Source organism: Hermetia illucens, chromosome 3 (genome assembly GCF_905115235.1).
Source record: "Hermetia illucens chromosome 3, iHerIll2.2.curated.20191125, whole genome shotgun sequence".
NCBI classification, from domain to species: domain Eukaryota; kingdom Metazoa; phylum Arthropoda; class Insecta; order Diptera; family Stratiomyidae; genus Hermetia; species Hermetia illucens.
The window spans coordinates 84,845,188-84,866,833 of record NC_051851.1 but is presented as its reverse complement, the minus strand read 5'-3'; the positions used below and the strand labels follow the sequence as shown (position 1 = coordinate 84,866,833).

At 39.6% G+C, this 21,646-nt stretch overlaps 1 protein-coding gene across 1 annotated transcript in view; it reads left to right on the top strand.

Moving 5' to 3' along the window:
- The first annotated feature begins 963 nt into the window (after positions 1–963).
- Positions 964–21,646, top strand: part of LOC119651824 (nucleolysin TIAR) — a 392,109-nt gene continuing 371,426 nt past the window's right edge. The window contains exon 1 of the mRNA XM_038055615.1: positions 964–1,925. Within this exon, the coding sequence (XP_037911543.1) occupies positions 1,652–1,925 (274 nt within the window). The 5' untranslated portion in view covers positions 964–1,651. The remainder of the gene's footprint in view (positions 1,926–21,646) is intronic.

Here is a 21,646-nt window from a genome sequence, read left to right as displayed (position 1 = left end):
AATTTAAGAAAAATAGTTCCACCGAAATGGTGTCGACGCCAAAAGAAAGGCAAATTAATGTATATAGTCGATGGGCAGAACTCGTCATCAGCGTGGATATGTAGGATCTTAAAGAGAAAAAAATAGGTCAAAGTGTCGGTATCTTCTTTGCACAACAAAAATATCACAGCTCTGCCGCGCTACCGAGAAATGCTCCGACAACCCGGTCCTAAACACGAACAGGCGGTAGCCAGTCATTAAGGCTCGGAGGTGAACACGATAGCAAATTAAATTCAAAGAAAAGAACTTCGGAAGGAATACGGCATGCAATTCGCCTCTCCTTGCTGGAGGAGAAGGGCTAGACGTGTGAAAGGTATAATTGCAAAAGGATACCCCATGCAAAGAAGAAGCTATTCGCAACTACATATTTCCTCTCGGAAAATCATTCATATTTTCACCACGAAAGCTTTCACCGTTCCTTTCCCCAAGCTGGTTTGCCGTACAAAGACTAGTGCAACCTATTCAGCAGGGTTGAAATTGCTGAACATTTTCATGGAGTAACAACTTAATCCTGACGCAGACTCGGATATTTTCGCTGCGATAATGAATGTAAACGAAGGTTCGCCGAAGCTGAAGCTTATACGAAAAGTATCTACAGATAATTTTTGCCGCTCTCTTTGTTTTTGTATATCAAGCGGCATCGTTTTAGCAGGAAGAATGAACAGGATACGAGAGGGTCCAAGGAGCGGATTGAACGGTCAAAAGCAACAACAAATTATATATTTGCTGCACGCGCACAATGTTCATACCAATACCAGTAGAGTTTGTGGCCGGAGTTCTGCTATTTGAACAGGATACAAATGTGCATGTAACTCATCGCGTGCATGCCACTACAACAATCTCACGTGCTGGGGGCACCCCAAGAAAACAATTTCCCTAAAAATAAAATTTTCTATCGAAAGCTTTAGTTAGAACAGTGTCGCCTTACGGTTTAGTACGTTTTAGTTAGGATCCTGTTCTGTGCTTTTGTCACATTTTTGGCCTCTTGTATAGTTCCTCTCGTTATCGTTATTTTTGCAGAGCGAAACAAACACGAAATATAACAAATCGTTTTTGAGGCTCAATTCGTTGTTCCGATAGACCAGGATCAAGACAGAACGCAGTATATGAAAACAATTGAATGGTTTTTGTAGTAAAATTGTTGTAGATCGTCTTTGGGATCACACTTATGAATGACGAATTTAGAAATTTTGTTTCCAGTCCTTTGGCCGTCTTTATTTCCTGTACAAATGAGGAAGTTCCTCATATAGAGCGTAATTGCAAGAGGCCGGGTTACTGGAATTCCTCCCAGGGCTATTAAGCCGATTTCAAACAACAAGAGCAAAACCGCGGCTTTGTCATTTCGAGAGTGTGCCGAAAAGCAAGCGAAGTAATCAAGATTGCTCACTTCGTCAGAAAAGATATAGTTTTGTCGGAAATAAACGTGGTCGGGTCCCATTCGAGACATCGCGTCCCCTTGCAAATCAGTTTCGATAAATCGCGTGGTGTTTTATAGTGCGGAGATAATAGTTCGCCTGGCGAATCAGTACGGTTAGAACGCGTTGGCAACGTTTCGTTTTCACGAAAGTCACGAAATCGTATAAAAATTATTTACAAACAAAACCCACACATTATGTTGACAATGTCAACATTAATGATGCCTGCACCAACAATGGCTATAGGGGCACCACCAATATCAGTTGGTCCCCATAAGCCACCTGAAACTAAACTCTTGGCTATACATCCAGCCCATTCTCAGGCCCAGCAGCAGCAACAACAGCAGATTCAACAGCAACAGCAGCAGCAACAACAAACACAACAGCAACATCAACTTCAAAATCACAGTAGCAACAATAACGGACAGCAACCGCAGCAACAATTGTCGAGCGGTGGAAATACAAAACCAGGTATGGCACCCTTTTCTTGAATAAGGTGAACTCGACGAGGAGCTCTTCTTCTCCGAAAACAATTGGAAGTTGAAACTTAAAACTTTTCGCAATAATTGTGCCCTAAAGCCATTGCAACCGCTACTTAAGTACTTAAATTCTTAACTGAAGATTTTTGTTGTTTGAGAAGCCAGCAAGTCTAAGAGCAGAATCTTTGAAAGTACCAGCAACGACGAGCGCCATAAAAACTTCATAGCCTGCCTCCATTCTCGCCGAGCCTGACTTTAATCCTGACTCCAATGAACTTTTCAGCTTTAACGGGACACTTACTAATTAATTATAACGAATGCGAAAACACTTCGAAACCGCGTTGCGACACCAATGATTCTAAGCACCTCTGGGCATATCCATTTTCCAGGGAACCGTATCTTTTGTAAGTTCTCCGCGGAAACAGTGGCAAATATTTTGCATTTAAGATGAATAAAGTATGCATGCGACATTTTACAAATGTCGCGCTCTATGATGTCGCTAAAGTTGATAAAGCATCACAAGAAAGTTTCTGGTTTGGTTCGGGATGCTGAGAGTATCCTGACGATGTGGATCAGCAGGTAACGTGGCCGTAGAGAAACTTTTCTACTTGGCATTTTGTTGTTTTGAAATTTTTATAACTTTCATTCTGGCTCTGTGGCAGAGAAATTAATTTACGAAATGACTATTTCGTGAGTTTGGTTTTCTTTAGGGGAAAACATACTAACGATGTCAGGATCTGCAAAGTGCATTTAGGACGTTTGCAGTAGAGTTTAATGGAATTGTTCACATATACACATATGTTGATATGACTTTCATTTAGATGAACTGTTGATTGTCCTTGGTTGCTCGGTTTCCTTCTTATGGGAATGGAAAGGATCAATCACTAAAATAACCTTCGTATTCTAACAGTATAACCGGAAGTTTTCAAACAATATTTCAGTGATACTACGCTTAATAGAATGTGGTCCACAATATCAGAAGTATCTTTCCTAAAAACCATTCTGTACCATTTATATCTAGTTTTCTATACCAATCGACCTTTTCCATTCTATGTGATTTAGTAGTGCGGGTGATATGAGCAAAGAACATCACCAGAACCTCGCCCCAGTATTAATGAACTCCTTAGATTAAGTTCTTGAAGACTGGAAGAGAATCAAAGCCTGTGTTTGTTATGAAGTTAAGTTTTCGAAGTTACCAAATCGTAGAATAGTTTCTCAGAGAACTATGACTTACAAATGATATTCTATTAAGCGGAAAATGTAATTTTACATTATTTGGTAATTACCTGTCATAAATTTAAAGTATGAATCAATACAAGAAGGCTCCTTTTTGGCTGAACATGTTTATTGAATTACCGCATATGCAGTCTTTTGGAAACCATTAGTTCCTTCCTCAACGCTATATTTTCTACTTCTTCTGGGTTATCAAGTTTCACTATTGTTCACCATATCATATCAAAACAATTGGTTCCATAAGTTTATCTATCCCTTCCATGCTATTCAGTAAAAATTACTTGGCGAATTCTTTCATTTTTGAAAATTAGATCATCAACATAGATCTTCAGTCACTCGTAGAATTGACGAAATAGCCAATGGCATCCTGGTTGGCCAGGATTAATCACGAGGGCAGAGATATTCCACCTAATGAAAATGACTAGATTGAAAGTCCATTCGCACCCTGAAAAACTATGCTTGCGAAGTCCTCTTTAGGCGTATAGCATGCTCTCTTCTTTTCCTCACGATTTCTCAGAATAACGTAAATAGCGCGGCTTCAGTTTCCCAATGAGCTAAATACGTTTTTTTTGCATATATTATTTATTGAATCTGCCTGAAAAAGCTTAACAGTCAGTTACAACATTGTATACTACTATTTTGGAAACCAGTACTTTTCAAACGGTTTATCTATTCGTTTTTTGTTGGCGTATCTAGTGGGCAGCAAAAGTATTCATACCCCAATACTTATTAAGGAAAAATGAATGCTACACTTTTAAACAGAAACTTATAATATTAAGGATAAAATAACTTTACTAAAAAATTGGGGATTAAAATTGGCAATGACATAAATTTGGTATATAGGTCCCATTTCATTTGTGATCAGAATTTCAACATACATACACCATCAACTAATACTTCGTCGGATATCCTTTTGCACCCAAGCCTTTCATGCATGGAATGCATCGGTGTTTTCGCCAAGGTGCTCCTTAGTTTACTCGATTCTTCTATCAAAGCTTTTTCTGGATCCTATGGAGAGATAAGTATATTGTACTTTCTTACATATCTCTCCAATTCGAATCAAAGGAGTTCGATTTCGTTGAAGTCTAGGGCAGCACGAGGGCGAGACTGCGAAAAAGTTGGCAAAGTTTCGAGTATATTATAAAATATCCATTCTCGAGCACAATGCTCAGTATATTTAGCATTATTGTCCTAGAATAAGTAATCACCATCATATTCCAATACATCTACGCCAGGTTTCAAATTCAAAGTGCTTAGATATCGACGACTATCCATGTTGTACACTATTACTTGTATCCTACCTGTCCTATACCCCCATACCATAGCTGTGGGTATCAGACTTTTGGTTCCGCTAATTCATCACACTCTCAGATACGCTTTCTAACCAAAATAATATGCTTAGATTCATCAGCAAACTATACTTTTTCTCCGAATTCCGCTGACATATTGATTTAATTTTTCTGTTTCTTCTGTTTATCTTACGTGTAAATAGTTTTTTCAAGCGACGCAAGATCTATAATCAGCTTTTTCCAAGATCCTTCAAATTATGTCCAGCCCGACTACTTTCCCAAAACCCGCATAATAGGCAATGTGCGGTCATTTTGAAGCCCTTCTTGGTACCCCCTAGAACGAATCGTTGCGTAAGTTTTTTCGCCCGTTCGCTCCTCACTTTGTTATTCGTCGTTTTTAATTTAGTTTATTAGATTCGACTAAACATCTATCTTTAGGTTTTTTAGTTCAGGTCAGGTGAGGTGAAAAGCTTGAAAATCTACCGCCGACTTTTTTTATAGGATTAGGTGGAACTTTTACCCTTTAAAACCATCTTCTTCTCCATCCACTCTCCTTGCGGCACTGCTATATGGTATAACGTCGCGGGGCTGGATCAGTATTTAACTGTTATTCCTTTCCTTTCTTCATTCTAAACTCTTCCTGGCGTAGTATTCCGTGGATATTATATTCTACTTGTTCCACCGCTTTCCACGTTACCATGCCTTTTTTTAATCTAGCTTTCGAAGTTCGGTATCAACCTATGAGTTCAGCGTCCTTTCTTGCTCTCGTCTCACCGTTTCTGCCATTCTGCCAGTGACAGATCCTTTGCCGACTCTCGTCGAGCCGTGTTAGGTTAAACAGCTTCGCGAATCGGTAAATATCGATAGGCATCATCCCGGCTATTATATATGCTCCGTAGTCAGGTGTCGTTCGGTAAGCGCAACATGTTCTGAGGACACCAAGGCGATAAGCGCTGTTATTTTTCTTCAATTTTTGATATTACACGAGTGCTGCCGAAGTAACCAAACGGGCTGATGTTAGACCACTTTGTAACTGCATATTACAAATGTTGCTTAAAGTTCAACCTCTGTTCAAAAATCACCCCGAGATCCTGATTTTAATCTTTATAGACGTATTCTTGCTGCGCTTAGTGATCAGTACCAATTCTGTTTTATGGGTAGTCTAGCACTTCATCTGCCATATTGCTTCGTTGCCCATATTTCGTCCTCGTCAACGTGGCTTGCAGCGATTGTAATTCCGATGTCATCTGCAGATCCAATGGAGGTTACATCGCCAGGGAGACGCAACGTTAGTACCCCGTCATACATTGCGTTCCACAATAAAGGGCCGTGATTTGCTCCTTCAGGTACACCACCTTGAGGTACCACAAGGTGATGTGGTACATTCCTTAGGGCCCTCATCTGAGTCGCAAGAAAGCCGCCTTTCTATTAGAAAGTCGACAAGAATATGTATAAGGTGCGTCGCGGCACCAATCCTGGCAAATGATTTACAACCAGCTCGCCGTGTTAAAGGCGTTTTCCACTTCAAGGGTTACCATCGTAAAACATTTATTTCCTGCAGTAGCTGATTTCTCACAAATTGACGGTATCGATCATTGATTTCTTCACTTCACTCTTTCCGTTTCCCGGAATCCAGACTGTCTTTCTGTAGACCAGTTTTCTTTTCCACTAGGAGTAACCTATTATAGATTGCTCGCTCGAAAATTTGCCGAAGGTATTTAAAAGGCATATTGGCCTTTGCGACGAAAGTTTTTTCCACTGTGCAGGGAAGATACTTTCTTTCAACTCTTCTTACTCTTTGCGATAGCGCTTTGGAATTTTTTTCTGGCAACTTTGTATAGTTGGTGTAGATCCTCATATTCTGGCTTGTTTCTGTTTCATTGTCTGTCTGTCACACATGATTTATTCCGAAACGGCTAAGATTATTACCACGAAATTTGATAAGAACATGTGGTCCTTTACACGCAGCAAGTTTAAGGGGGCTCCCAATACATCTAAAAGAGGTGTATACTTTTTCACGGAATATAGTCATAATCTTTAGATGAAGGCTTTGATTAGTACTCGAACTGATGATCGAAACTGATCTTCCTTCTAATATTTGGTGTAATATAGGGGAGTGGGGCCTCAAAATGTATACTCCGAAGAGTGTAACAGATCTCGTTCTCAAAAATCTAACCGAAAATTTGAAAAAAGTTCATAGTGGTGCACCTATTGAAAATCTAGACCTCAAAGTACATCCCATTCTGATACATACTCAAATAAAGTTAATAACAGGATTTTATGCCAATCTAAACCGTGTATGACGTCAGAGAGGAAAACGGTAAATACCGAAAACTTTTATAAGTCAAATCACTTTTGACCTTTTCTAAGATAATGTAGGTATTATTTACACAATTTAATCTGCATGGTTCTGGTGGTAAAACATACAAGTGGCGGAAACCTTATAGAGATTCTAATCTACATAATATTTGGGCCACTATCAAGCGTGTTAGAAGGTCAGTGATGGTATGGGGGCGTTTTTCCAGCGCAGGAATATGGAATATTTATTCTATAGATAGTAAAATGGATAGATTCCAATAATTATAAATTTTGAAGTATTGAATAAATTCGCCTTTTATTAGGACGATGATCCCAGCCACATTTCCCATGTTAGTGAAACGTGGCTCATCTATAATTGCCCGAAATTTATGAAAACGTTTTCACAGTCACCAAATCTGAAAGTTATTGAACATGTTTGGAAAGAATTGGCACGAAAATCGAGAAATTAAGGTTTAAAAATGTGGAGAAGTTTAAGAAGGCTATTAAGTAGGAGTGAAACCATATTTCTACAAAATTTTGTGGAAATCTCGTGCGTTCGATATTCTGAAGCTTAAAAGCAATGATAAAAGCAAAGGGAAATGCTTCAAAACATTGAAATGCCATTTTTGAAGCGTTTGTCCAATTACTTGCTTGGCTTAAATGTTTGCTTATGTTTCTGCTACGTCTTTTATAAGGATGTTTAATCAAAATATATTACGTTATATACTTCTTTTGAAAGGTCTGTTCATTATCTAAAAGATACATATAAATGTTGAAAGAAAAAAAATAATACAAAAAATATGTTCAAAACATGAATGGCTCTTTGTCCGGTTACGCGCTTGAACCACTGTATGTATGAATGGCAAAAATGTGCATAGGAAATTTCTCACACAAGATGAACAAAAAATAATAAATAAATAAATCTTCAGGTATTCCGATTTTTTTCCTTCTGTTGTCAAATTTACGAGCCGAAAGAACTGTCTAATTTAAGATGCTTAAATACTTTATTCGAATTTTTATTTCCAAATGTTATTTTGTTTTCTGCAAAATACGATGTTTTTGTACTTGTTTGTTCCACACAAAACCTTATTAGATTCAATTCAATGTCAGTATGGCTATCTGGATGTCTGTCACACCCAATTTACTCAGGTCGAACCAATTGTCACGATATTTTCTGAGAACGTGTGCTCTGTGAACAACAGGCGGCATCATTTTGTGCTAGATTTAAGGGGGTTTACATGCGAAAGTGGGATGCAATTTTTTTAACTGAATATGGTGCTGGTACACAGGAGCCAGTTTTTCGTGTCTCATGACATTTTTGGAAGATGCGACTTTTGAAACCACACCCCTCAATTAGTCTATACAATTCAAGGTCTAGTGTAAATTACCGTTTATGAATAGGTTAGTTTTATTGTATACTTGTTGCAAAACGAAATGCGGTAGCTTTCACCAAACATGCTAAGCATATGAACACATTTGAGGTTCACTCTATCTTAGGATGATTCCTACTTTGATCAAATATTTTTTCCCGAATACAAATATCTCGTTTTCCAGTAAATTCTCACCGTCAACGGCGCAACAACCGGTATTTAGTCTAGGCCCGCCTTAATAAGAAACTCCAGAAATCCCGGTTTTCCGCCCTGGTCCACAAATTCGATATCCCTAACTGTCTGGCATCCTGTCTTCCATAGACATTGCCCTTATAGACTTTTCGAGCTGGATCATCCTCATTCATATGGATTAAGTGATGCGTCCACCGCAACCTATTGAGCCCGACTTTATCCACAACCACACGGTCATGGTATCGCTCATAGATTTCGGCCTTATTTAGGCTACGGGATCGTTCATCCTCATGTAGGGGGCCAAAAATTCTTCGAAGGATCCTACGTCTCGGGTTGTTCCTCCCATGATGTCGATATCGCCGGCATAGGCCAGTAAGTGGAATTAAAGAGGGCCGTACCCTTCGCATTTACATTAGCATTACCAATCACTTTTTCCAGGGCCAGGATAAAGAGGACGCATGATAGGACATCTTCTTATCTTAGTTCGTTGTTGATGTCGAATGGTCCCGAGAGTGATCCTGCTGCTTTTATCTGGCCTTGCACATTCGTCAGGGTCAGCCCAGTCAGTCTTATCAATTTCTTCGGGATACCGAATTCTCTCATGGCTATGAACATTTTTACTCTGGCTTTGCTATCAGTGTCCGGGTAGCTGAGTGGTTAGAGCGCAAGGTTGTGAAAGGTCGCGGAAGGTCGCGGTTTAAATCTCACTGGTGGCAGTGGAATTTGCATCGTGATTTGACGTCGGATACGTGTCGACTCAGCTGTGAATGAGTACCTGAGTCAAATCAGGGTAATAATCTCGGGCGAGCGCAATGCTGACCACATTGCTTCTTCGTGTGCCGTTACGGTCTTGAATGAAGTGCTCTAACACACTTGAAGGCCCTGATCCAACATGGATTGTTGCGCCAACGATTATTATTATTATTATGCTATCAAAGGTACTAAAAGATGGTGCAACTGATGTCCATTTTCCAACAGTTTTCCATCGCGTCCCTTAGAGAGAAAGTCAGATGTTCTGGGCGTATGATGCTATCTAGCAAGGTAGCGGAAAATATTTTATAGATGGTACTCAGCAACGTGATACCTCTATAATTGCTACACTGTGTGATATCTCCCTTTATATGTATGGGACACATAATACGTAATATCGTCAAGCATTCAAGATTCGCTGTCCCACACCTTGAGTATAAGTTGATAAACCACTTGGTGTTATTGGTTGCCTCCATTTTTAATCAATTCGACTTCGAATTCCATCGGTTCTTGACCACTTCCGATTTTCAAGGCGATGAACTGCACGGACTGTTTTTTCTATAGTTGATGGTGGCAGTATTTGTCCATCGTCTTCAGTTGGCGGACCACCAACTCTGCGAAGTTCTAGTTGTTCGGTAATTTATCAAAGTACTCAACCAATAGCTCCAATATGCCCATTTTGTCGGAAATCAGATTTTCCACTTTGTCTCGATAGGATGAACGTTGCGCCTGGTGCAGTTGCTCTCTGTACTATTCGAGTTCACAGACCTGTTGGTTCTCCCAGGATTCCTTTTTCCGTCTGTGAAGTCGCTTTTCCACTCACCGGAGTTTGTGATAAGTCTGTGCGCGTGCCCGCGTTCTTTGAGAATGCAGCGTTACTCGGTATGCAGAATTCTTCCGTTTGGTTGCTAGCTTCATGGTCGAATCAGCCGTTCCGACTCTTTTTGCGGCTGGTGTCAAGTATGTTTGTGGCCGTATTTATGATAACGTTCTTCAGGTGATTGTGAGGTTCATGCGGTTCTCCCTGTTTATTAGGGAAGAATCAGGCTGTACAGTGATCCGAGTCTATATCGGCCTCTTTATAAGTTTTAACATTCGTCAGGGCTGAGAGGTAGCGGCGTCTGATCAATACGTGGTCAATTTGTTTGGAAGTGTTCGTTTGTTTGGAAGTGTGTTTTGAACAGATCGTCCCGTCTGGAGAGACCCCTTTTGATTTGTGGACCGCTTTCCCCCCAAGCCAGGTACTTCCAATCACCATTTCGTGTGACAATTCTAAATGAATAATGGTCCGGTATCATTTATATTTTTATGTGAACTATGGGAGCAATGTATCGCTTGAATATGGGCTCCGTCCCTACTTGGCTGTTAAAATCCCGAAGGATGATTTTGATATCATACTTGGGACAGGCTTCGAGGGCTCGTTCTACTGCCTCGTAGAAGGTATCCTTCTCCGATTCTGCAGTTTCTACTGTAGGGGAGTGAATGTTAATGTGCTTATATTTCTAAATTTGCCTCGCAAGCGGAGAGAGCGTAGCCGTTCGCTGATGTTTTCCAAGCCTGTAACAGTAGGTTCTATTTTCTGGTTTACTAAGAAACCTACTCCGAGTACATGGTTTGCCGGAGGGGCATTTTAATATACGGTATAGTGACTCCTTTCCAGGAAACTGGTTCCTATCCAACGCATCCCCTGCAACGCTGTTGCATCAGTCTTATATTAGGACAGAGTATCAGCTAGCTGCTTGGCAACTCCTTCTCTGTACAAGGTGCGCACGTTCGGTGACAAAATACCCGAATCGTTAATCCGTTGTCATTGCCAGGTTCGTCGTTTTAATTTTTATCCCGTCCGAGGCTCCTTCTGTGGCTTCGTAACTTCGGTTTTCCATGTTGGGTTGTCGGGCCTATCCAACCCCCAACCTGGAGGACCAGTTGGTACACTTTGTCCTGTTTTTAGGCGCGGAAGACTCGCCTTCGTCCTTCTCCGTTTTCGTTACGAAAGGGCTCCCAGCCGTCACCACGTGGAGGTGTAGATAGGTTGGTTCAGCAGGCGTTTCCCAGGTCTTATCCTCCGCCGTGGGTACCAATCCACATTTCGCACTGGAACCTATACTATCTTTTGACCATCAGTAAAAGTATCCTCAATTTGGAAAAGGGTTGTCTGATTTATTTATTGTTTTATAAAGAAGAACCTTCTATTCGAAACTAAACTTTCACCTATGGTTTAGCTAGTGAAGGTTTCTGGCCTTTATCGTCATCTGGCTCTACTTAACTTTAATACCGTTTCTACGCTAAGTATCCATCAATAATATGTGTATTGAACTTCATTGCTTTTCGAAATATTTATTCCATTTGTATATAACGCCAGATACCAAGGAGGGAAGGTGTGGACGCTGGAAAGTGCTGATTTCTTTCAGGGCCCCATTCAAAGGCAAATAAAAAATCTGAAAACAATCACTATATGATGTCTGAGCTTCGAAGTGCCTCCACATCGCTATCTGCTCAAATAAAGTTAGTAATACTATATTATTAAATATTTAAGAAATTCAGTGCAAACCCGTCTCAAGCTGATTCAATGGGCATGGATCATATACAGAACAATAGACTACCAAGTTTGGTGGAATTCACACTATTTTTAACAAGGTTATAATATATTAAATCTGGTCGCTTTGTGCAAACCGCAACCGAGCACTTTGAATGTCACTAAATGGAATAGTATGGCATAAGATGTGCACATACATTGGAAGCTAGTTTCAACTGTACACTGAAATATTCTTATATAAGAAATACACACAGGAAATACTCTTTCATATCTAAAGTGCTAAGTTTCTGGTTTTCGAATTGTTTCAGTGGTGGTGCGACGGATCTTATTTCCATTCTCTCTGAATCTCGAATCTTTAAGCAACCTCTCAACTGGCCCCAAAATTTCTTGCAGATTGCGAGATTTATTTCAGGGATCTACATGTGAGCTCAAAATAGTTGTCAGCCGCAAATCTTAATACAGTCAAATACGTACTTCGACGTGTAATGGATATATAAGGTTAGATCAACAATGTTTCCTTGAGGAACTCCATCTACAAATAATACTATAGTAGTCCTAATTATGTTTATTCCGCTTGACTTGGAATTGTCGACCAGGAAGATATGATGATAATAGTCAATGCAAGTTTATCGCAAGGAGTTCTTTATCTTATATTTAGTCCTTGATGCCAAACTTTACCAAGGAATATAGTCGAACAGTAGTTCTTTTCTTCAGCATTCGCTACCCCAATAGTAACATGCTTTTCATAGAATGGAAACTGATAGATGGGTATCATGTTGAATCTGTTCAAAGAGAGACTGATGAGGAACAAGGAGACAAATTCATAGGGCTTTTACGAGGCTTAACTATCATTGCAACAGTGATTGTGAATATAGTACAGCAACTCAACTTCTTTAATCGATATCGCAGTGGTTTGATCATACTCGGGCGCTATTCTGTAGTTGAGATGGTCTCTGATGACACTGTCGATGGATTTGGTTTTAAATTTCATTGCCTTGTCTGGCTTTGGTGCCTTCTTGACCAATTACCATTTAGTAGTCGAATAGGGGATTGCATTATCGGGGGACGTTTAAATTTTTTAGTGCCTCCCCAGAGTGATGATGGTTTTATTAGATTTAGGTTTGATAACATCGTCAATTTCATGTTGCAGAGCTTCCTTAAATATTCTTGCCGGAGCGGATAATTTCAACTTAGCGGACTGCTATCGGCTTTTATTCCGTTCATTTTTGGATTATTTTCCTGGATTTTAGGAGTGCAATTATTTTTATTTTCTTATTCATCGGCTATTTAAGCCTATTATAGGCGTGTAGTAATAAATATATATATGATATATAAATAAAATAATAAAGTAAAAGGAGGAAGAACACCATCTGACTGGCAAGAAAGTACCACTGTTCCAATATGAAAAAAGAAAGGTAGTCCAGCAGAATGTTCAAATTACCGTCCGATCCGGTTACTTTCCCATACCATGAAGATTTTTGAACGCATTCTTGACAACCGTATTCGCGAAATCGTTGAAATAACCGTGAATCAAGCCGGATTTGTCAAGAACTGCGGAACTACTGACGCAATACACGCTGCGCGGTTACTCATGGAGAAACACCGTGAGAAGCATCGCCCTCTTTACATTGCCTTTCTGGATCTAGAGAAAGCGTTTGACCGTGTACCACACGAACTCATCTGGTATGCTTTACGACAACACTTCGTGCCAGAAGAACTCGTGCGCTGGGTTCAATTGCTCTACCAGGAGCCGAAAAGTAAAGTTCGAAGTATGGCAGGTGTATCAAAACCGCTTCGTGTCTCTGTTGGAGTTCATCAAGGAAGTGCCCTCTCACCACTCCTCTTTGTCCTTGTTATGGACACCGTCACACGGGATATCCAACGTCCAGCGCCCTACACACTGCTTTATGCAGATGATGTTTTCCTAGCATCTGATAGCAAAAATGATCTCGAGCAACTTGTTCAAAAATGGAATGATCGCCTCATGCAACACGGTCTCAGATTGAATTTAAACAAAAATTGATTTTTTGACGACCGATCCCCATGAAACAGGCACAATCACTGTCAGCGGCAGTGATCTGCCCAGATCTGAGCGATTTAAATACCTCGGGTCAACGCTATCAGCCAATGGAGAACTGCGTTATGAAATTGCTTCACGCATTAACGCAACCTGGATGAAGTGGCGTTCCACAACTGGTGTCCTTTGTGATCGACGTATCAACGAACGTCTCAAATCTAAAATTTACCACAATGTTGTCCGTCCAGTCGCTCTCAATGGTTCTGAGTGTTGGCCGACCATAAAAGACAATGAACGGCGTCTCGCGGTAATGGAGACGAAGATGCTACGTTGGACTAGTGGCGTTACACGTTTAGATCACATCCGAAATGAGGATATCCGCGATCGTGATGGGGTTGCACCGATCGTGGAAAAGTTGCGAGAGAGGCGTCTTCGATGGTATGGTCACGCAATTCGTGCAAACGAGAATTCACTTGCAAAGATTGGTCTGAACATCGAAGTCGATGGTAAACGACCAAAAGGCAGACCTAAGCAACGGTGGCTTGATACGCTGGATGGGGATTTGAAAGCCTCGAGATTGCACCCAGATCAGGCATTCGATAGAGCCAAATGGCGAAGCCGATCACGACGAGCCGACCCCGCTTGTGAACGGGACAAAGGCTGAAGAAAAAGAAAGATAGGCGTGTAGTAATTATACGCAACAGTTTCAAAAATAGGCTCGTACAAAGGGTCGATATGTTCCCGCAAATTATGAGTTGCTCAAAATTCATCATAGCTACATTCATTATATTCTCTCAATTTCACCAACAAGAAAACATAGTTGAAATAAAGCGGGAATAGGACTCTATCTGATATGTAAATGCAGTGTTAAATAATACATTTTTCTACTTTAAAACCTGATAACTACCTTACAGCCTAAAAATAATCAGACAGTATACTCTTTCAGTTGAGTTAACTTTGTGGGATCATATTTTGTTACAAGTTCAAAAAATTCACTAATTCACTAATGATTCAGTACAGGGCAGAGGAAATTCATCAGACGCCTCTGCCCTCGAAGCAGTGTGAACGAAAGTGGTTACAGTCCGTGGTAGCTTTCCATGTCCTGCTCCCATATAGCAACACGAAAAGAACAGAAGCTGAACTTTATGTTGGTGTTGAGAGAACTACATTTCTAAATTCCGGAGAAGACATCGAAGGCAGATCATGAGCTCTTAAGGGGCAAAATGACACTAAGTTCGGGGGCACATTGATCAACGCCTTAGCTACTTTGTCCATTAGTTCAGATAGAATCTTAGTTTGTTAGTGTTTATCTTCAGTCTGACTCTTTTCGGTTTTTTTTTCAAATCTAAAGTCATTTAGCCCGCATGAAGAAAGTCACCGATAATAAGAAGAAATCATATCGGTGACAAAATGGAATCTTTTCGACTTCAGTTTTTAACATCAAATTGGTTTGAGGTATCAATTCGGTGCACCATGCGGCATTTTCTGCCATCATATGTCGCTCTGATAATAGCTATCAGTTTCGCTGGAATGCCTCTCTTACGTAGGAGAAGTGGAGATCTAAACTTTGCGCACTGTTAAAAAAATGTCCATAAGTTGTTGATGTGGTCAACGGAGGAGGATCTGGAGGGGAAACCAGCCTGTTCTCTGTCGATCAAGCTTTTGAAATGTTCCGTGATACGCTCCAAGATTATTTCAGTCTTTATCTTTGTGAAAGTGTAGAGCACGCCCCTGTAATTGCGCACTCAACGCGGTTGCTCTTTTTTGGAATCTCAACGTCCAACCATTGCTTCCATTTTTTGGGTAAAGTTTCGGATTCTTAGGATGTCCCATGTATCCCATGCAGGTGGAAGTAATAAATCTGCAGAAACTGGAGGAGCAGCGATTAATAGTTCTGCAGGTTGACCGACAAACTCATCGGCTTTTTTCCATTCGGATGCATTGATGTCCGAGATTATTACTCTTTTGTTTGGGCGAGCCTGTTCTGATGGCCAGCCCTTTCATCCACCAGAGACGGATGTCATATAGTTAAGAAGCACCACGAAGTATTCCTTACACCTATTCGATTTTATGTAATTTCTCTAGTTGGGTCTGCGATGGATTATTTCGTCTGAGCATGTCATTTTTGCATTTGAATAGTTTTGTGATTGCATGGTTTATATAAATTTTATTTTGAAGTAATGTACTAACCTTGTTTCAACAATGAAAATCTCTTGGAATTTTTTGGGTCTAGGATTCCAAAATGGGCATTGGTTATCTTTTCCATAAAGTTAGATACTCCTATCTTATGGCGGTTCTTTATACTGTTGTAGTCGCCTGAACATGCTGGATCATTGATTTAGGTGTATTTCGCACATATGCTGGTGTTTTCTGTACATTTTGCTTTTAATATAATTCTACGTTTAATGCTCCCTCAGCCAATAGGAGGGAAGGTTACAATAAACGACTATTTTCCAATCCGAATGTAAGAACTGAAGTGGTAGGTCTTTGAATGGCGTTACATTAATGGTATTACAATGCTAAAAAAATAGACAAGCGTAGATCAATTCTTTGGGTTTGTGCGGTTATATGTGGTGTAATTGACTTACACTGTTTCCTCAAGAGCTTTAGTTTTAATTTCATTTTAGGTTTGCGGTTCTAAAGATCTATTTTTACAGCAACAATTCTGATCAGTTGCAAAAGTTTCAATTATTCTTCGCGTAGGCCGTTTTTTAGGTGTTCATCTTTAATAAACGCTACTTGATTACATCATCATCAACGGCGCAAAAGCCAGTATCCGGTCTAGGCCTGCCTTAATAAGGAACTTCAGACATCCCGGTTTTGCGCCGAGGTCCACAAATTCGATATCATTAAAAGCTGTCTGGTGTCCTGACCTAAGCCATCGCTCCATTTAGGCAGGGTATGCCTCGTTTTCTTTTTCTACCATAGATATTGTCCTTATAGACTTTTCGGGTGGGATCATCCTCATTCATACGGATTAATTGACCCGCCCACCGTAACCTATTGAGCTGAATTTTATCCACAACCGGATGGTCATGATATTGCTCATAGATTTTGTCGTTATGTAGGCTACGGAATCGTTCATCCTCATGTAGGTGGCCACCGATTCTTCGCCAGGTTAAAGAGGACGCATGATAGGGCATCCCCTTGTCGTAGACCGTTGTTGGTGTGGAATGGTTTTGAGAGTGATCCTGCTGCTTTTATCTGGCCTCGCACATTGGTCAGGGTCAGCCTAGCCAATCTTATCAATTTCGTCGGGATACCGAATTCTCTCTACTTGATTAAATTGATTACAATTCTAGTCACGAGTTTAAAAAATGAATTTCAATTTGTATTAAGAGAGTAGCCTTTTTTCGTAAGTAGTGTTCATCTGAAACCTTCCTTAAATATCTTTTAATTTATCTGATCCCAGCCTCCCCAAGATCACCAAAGTGTGTGGACTGCTTACAACCTGTGCCTTTATACAGAATGGTGGATAGCGGTTAAACAGTTATTAGATTCTTTTGTGGGTAGGGTAGGTGAATGCGTTTACGTACTGGTACGCCGTCAGACTACTAACCAAATTAGGTTGAAACCGTTTGACCCATTAATTCGCGCTATTCATGCCCCCCCCGCTTTATGGAGCCTTCAATTCAGGGAATTTCCGGTAGCGCTTGCCATCTGGTCCATCCACCTTCGCGTACGAGTCGTACACAGGTCTTGGTAGAAATGTTCGATTAAGCAGCAGCCAAATAATCTATTTGGTTTTATTTAAAACAGTTATGTTAACAACGCTAACAAAGTGTTGCGGTACGAATGAGTCGGTTGAAAGACGAGTAACATGGTAACCACTCAGGCTCTAATTCTATGATCATATGACATGATGCTTCCATACGGTATCTTATCATTTGCTTGTGACCACCTCTCCACCATAAATTGTTGGTTTGTAATAATTATGTCGATTGTCCTTTGGTGGCGATACCTGTTGTGTCCCATTTTGTTTAAACATGTCGACATTGTGTCCTCACTGAATTCGCCGAAACTTACCTGATTTTATTGACCATAAGTTTGCCACTTGATCGACACAGTCCAGAGAGTAGAGTAACTTTAGTTTACCCAGTCCGGTTAAATGCCTGGGCACTTGAAAACGACCTCTTACAAACATTTCGGAAAAATTCGAGCGTTTTAGTAGCGTAAACGGTTTTAAGCGTGAGCTCGTTTTCTACTCTTCACAGCTCTTCTGGTAGCCTCCCTCATCCACTCATTAGTTTACATAGAAGAAGGCTTACTTTTATATGGCCCAAGGATAGCAGATTAATCAGTAAATAAGTGATAAAAACTCGAACAAAATGTAAAAAACTTTAAATACTATTTTCTCGAAATTACGTTTTTTCAACTGGCCGCTAGTTAATCTCAGGATCTACTAAATCGCATTTAATTTTAGTGCATATTATGCAGAATATCTTCAGCATAACAGCTCGCCACAGTTAGACCAAAATATTGGAAAGAAAAATTCTCGTGCAAAAACTACTGAAAAGAGTTATAGTTACAAATTCATAAAAGCTGTACAACAACAACAAAAAAAGCAGCTGTAAGCCCATATAACTGTATATTAGGATTTGGATTAAAATCTATCCAGAACGAATTTTAAGCCACTCTTTATTTATCGTTTCGGATAAGAGGTCATCTCAAGCAACCTATGTTAAGTACAACTTTTCAAGAAATATTTATTGACAAATTAGAACTGGTTGCACCCCTAGGATCAGATAATTTTGGAATTTGTGATAGTGCAATTCGCTTTTATGTCCAATTATGTTAATACGCTTACTGCGCTTACTGACTTTGCTAAAAATTTCTTTATAGTAATCTAGCTAGAACAATGCAGTTCATCCTGATATACCATTCCATATTTCCTCGAAACCTTTATACACGTCCTGGAACAGTGTCCGACACTTGCGCAAAGTAGGTCGAGGCATCTGAGAGAACACTTAATACCAGATGCAAAGCTGAAATATCTGGAAGTAGAGAATATACTGAAGTTCCTGACGTTTATAGGCTTGCTTGAGATACTATGATTAATAGGTACACTATAACCAGCAAGAGGGACACAATAGTTCTTTAAGGACGCGGTGCGACTTTCCTTTAACAGAATAATAAAAAAAGTTCAATATTTTCTTTAATTGTTCCAAGCGAGAGTCGGAGTTTATCAAGGAATTGCCGTCTGAACTATCCTTTTCAACTGAGACGATATAAATCTTCCGGATCTTTTTATGAAGATTTCGTTACTGGTTGCCATTTCAAAATATGAATAATGAGTTTTTAAGCAGTCACGTATAAGCGATATTTTTAACAAATTGATTAGCCTTGCGTGTGATTAGTGAAAGTATCTACTTGTAGACGCTATCAACCATAATTTAAACCAATCTAATTGCGAACATGGTAACAGCACTTTACTGATTCTGGGTTACGATGCGGACCGATCGATTTTTGTGCTGAAATATATTGTAATATATGTATATATCGAATCATCAATCGCAAAAACAAACATTAATTCGCCCGTTGTTGAATTTACAACTACTCTTTATTAAAATTGAAAAGCTTATTACTCAAAGTAATGATCTAACAATTTAAAGTTCAACCGACTTTGCACTTTCAGTGAAATTTCAAAAATACAAAGCATTGAAATTCGAGCATTTGAATTCTTCAAAAAAAGTGCTGACATAAAGTAAAGGAAACCAAACATTGAAATAAGGTGGATAACTCTTTTTATAATGAAGGCTATTATAAAAATGTTGGCAGTTATTTTTACTGATGAAGCGAGGAAATCCAAACACTCCTTTTGAGTTACACCCCCTCACATTCCTTCTTAGACCATTTCCGGTAGAAATCAATGTTATAATGGCACACAACATCTCCAATGCACTTCCTTAAGATTGGTACTTCAATACTTTTATTTTACTACCTAGTCGTTCGATCTAGCCAATTTTACTTATAATGTTATTCCGCAATTAGTACTTGACACCAAATTGATTAATCTGTTCACAGAGTCCACTTTCTTTTACTGTCTCCTCTCCCAAAAACTTACACCTGAAAATTTTCACAAGCACGGTTTAAATTACGAACTGCCTACAGCGCGTCATTGTCAGCTAGACCACTTTTCTCATGGTTTTATTCAGTTTCCTTGCTTACTGCAAATCACTGCAATCTCCCGTTGACTCCCTCTTCGAATTGATTCAGGTTATGTGCAAGCCGAAATGTTCCGTTCGGAAAGGAAAGGCAGCGACGCGGATTTAACTCTTTCACAAACGTGCATATGAAAAAAATTCTCTATTGCCTGTAACAATCGGCTACGCAAAATGCATCCGATGGCGCGCAGTTAGATTAAATTAACTTTTAAAGGATGCTGCCTTATATGGATGTGAATTCAGGATTGGGTAAAAGAAATTGGACATGGGATAATAAAATGGAGAACTATATTATAGGAGTATGGAGTAGGCGCTCTATATAATTGAATGAATTTCTACGGTAGCGAGCCTCGAATACGACTGGACAACTGAATTTCTGGGATCCGCTTGAGTAATAAGAGCTGAGAAATAACACAAACGGAAACCAAATTAACAATAGATAGCGTACTGGTCATAGACATAGAACTAAGTTTCGAGTAAAGTTCCGAAAGAATAATTGTCACAGATATAAAACAAAGTGCGAAGACAATGTGTTCTTTTTATCTGCATTGGGTGAACTTTAAATTGAGCTAAATATGTTAAGGATGAGGAGTCTGCTAAACTCATACTCCACACTGGGTGCAATTTGTGGAAATCGTGATATGTTAAGAAGTTAAAAAGAAATCGAATTTGGGTCAAAACTAGTAGCCATTTTTAAGGCTTTGTCTGTGTCTGTTTGTCTGTCCGTCAGTTTGTCTGTCACACCTTTTATCTCAGAAACGATTACTCCTCTTGATACGAAATTTCGTAGAATGGTGAGACCTGTGAATCTCATTGCATGCAGTGAGTAACAAGGGGGTCCCCATATATGCAAAGTGGGTGTAGACAATTTTTTCTCATCGATTATAGTCATGACGGGTATGAAATGAAAGGTCCCGATTAGTACTTTCCGAAACCGATGTTAGTATTGACATTGGTTTCAAAGGGGGGGGAAAGGGTCAGCTACTTCAAGAACCCGTTCCCAGATACTACTGAAATATCAGACAAGAAATATGGTGGTCTATTTATAATATAATTTATCACTTTTGTGCAAATTTCTTGCATTCCAAGACTTTGGATTGGTGTCCATATCATACTGAAGTGAATGGTCTGATAAACTAAACGAACTAAGTCCAAATGATTCTACGAATTGATTTTTTTCAGAGCTCCACATTGGCCCTTTATACAATTTGCAATTTAAAATAACGATAAATACTGGGAAGTCTATCATCGGCGATCACAGCAGCCTCCCCTCCTTTATTGTTATATTTTTCCTATTTCACTTTCAAGGAGAATGCTCCAACTTCATTATTATCACACTTAATGCTGTGTAAAGCAAAAGACTAGCTATTTAATAATATTTTCCCTGTGCAATTTATTTAGGATTATCCTTCTTTCAACTGCTCTATTATATATCAAATAGCTTGGGCAAACATAAATACATACAGGTATAATAGTGAAAGATATTATTACATAGCTCGCGTGCGGCTACTTGGTGTAAAATTTGCTGAAAGTGCCTTCTTGACATACATGGAATAAGCTTTCTAATTTGGGCAATTAACTCCTTTTATAGGCCGAAGCACAGGCTGACACAGTTTCCTATATCCCACATCCCAGTGTCGGATAATACATAGTACACCCGTGCAAAAATCGGTAATTAAAAACCCGAACTGCGAGCGAAATGGGGAATGCGTTGGTATGACAAAAATCTCAATTGTAGTTACCACCAGCAACTAGAACAATAGCAACGTCACGCTTACAGATGTAATAAACGTGAAAACAGAAATAGAACGTGATAAAGGCACCTTGAAGTACAGAATAAGACAAGACAAAGCAGCCAGCTACA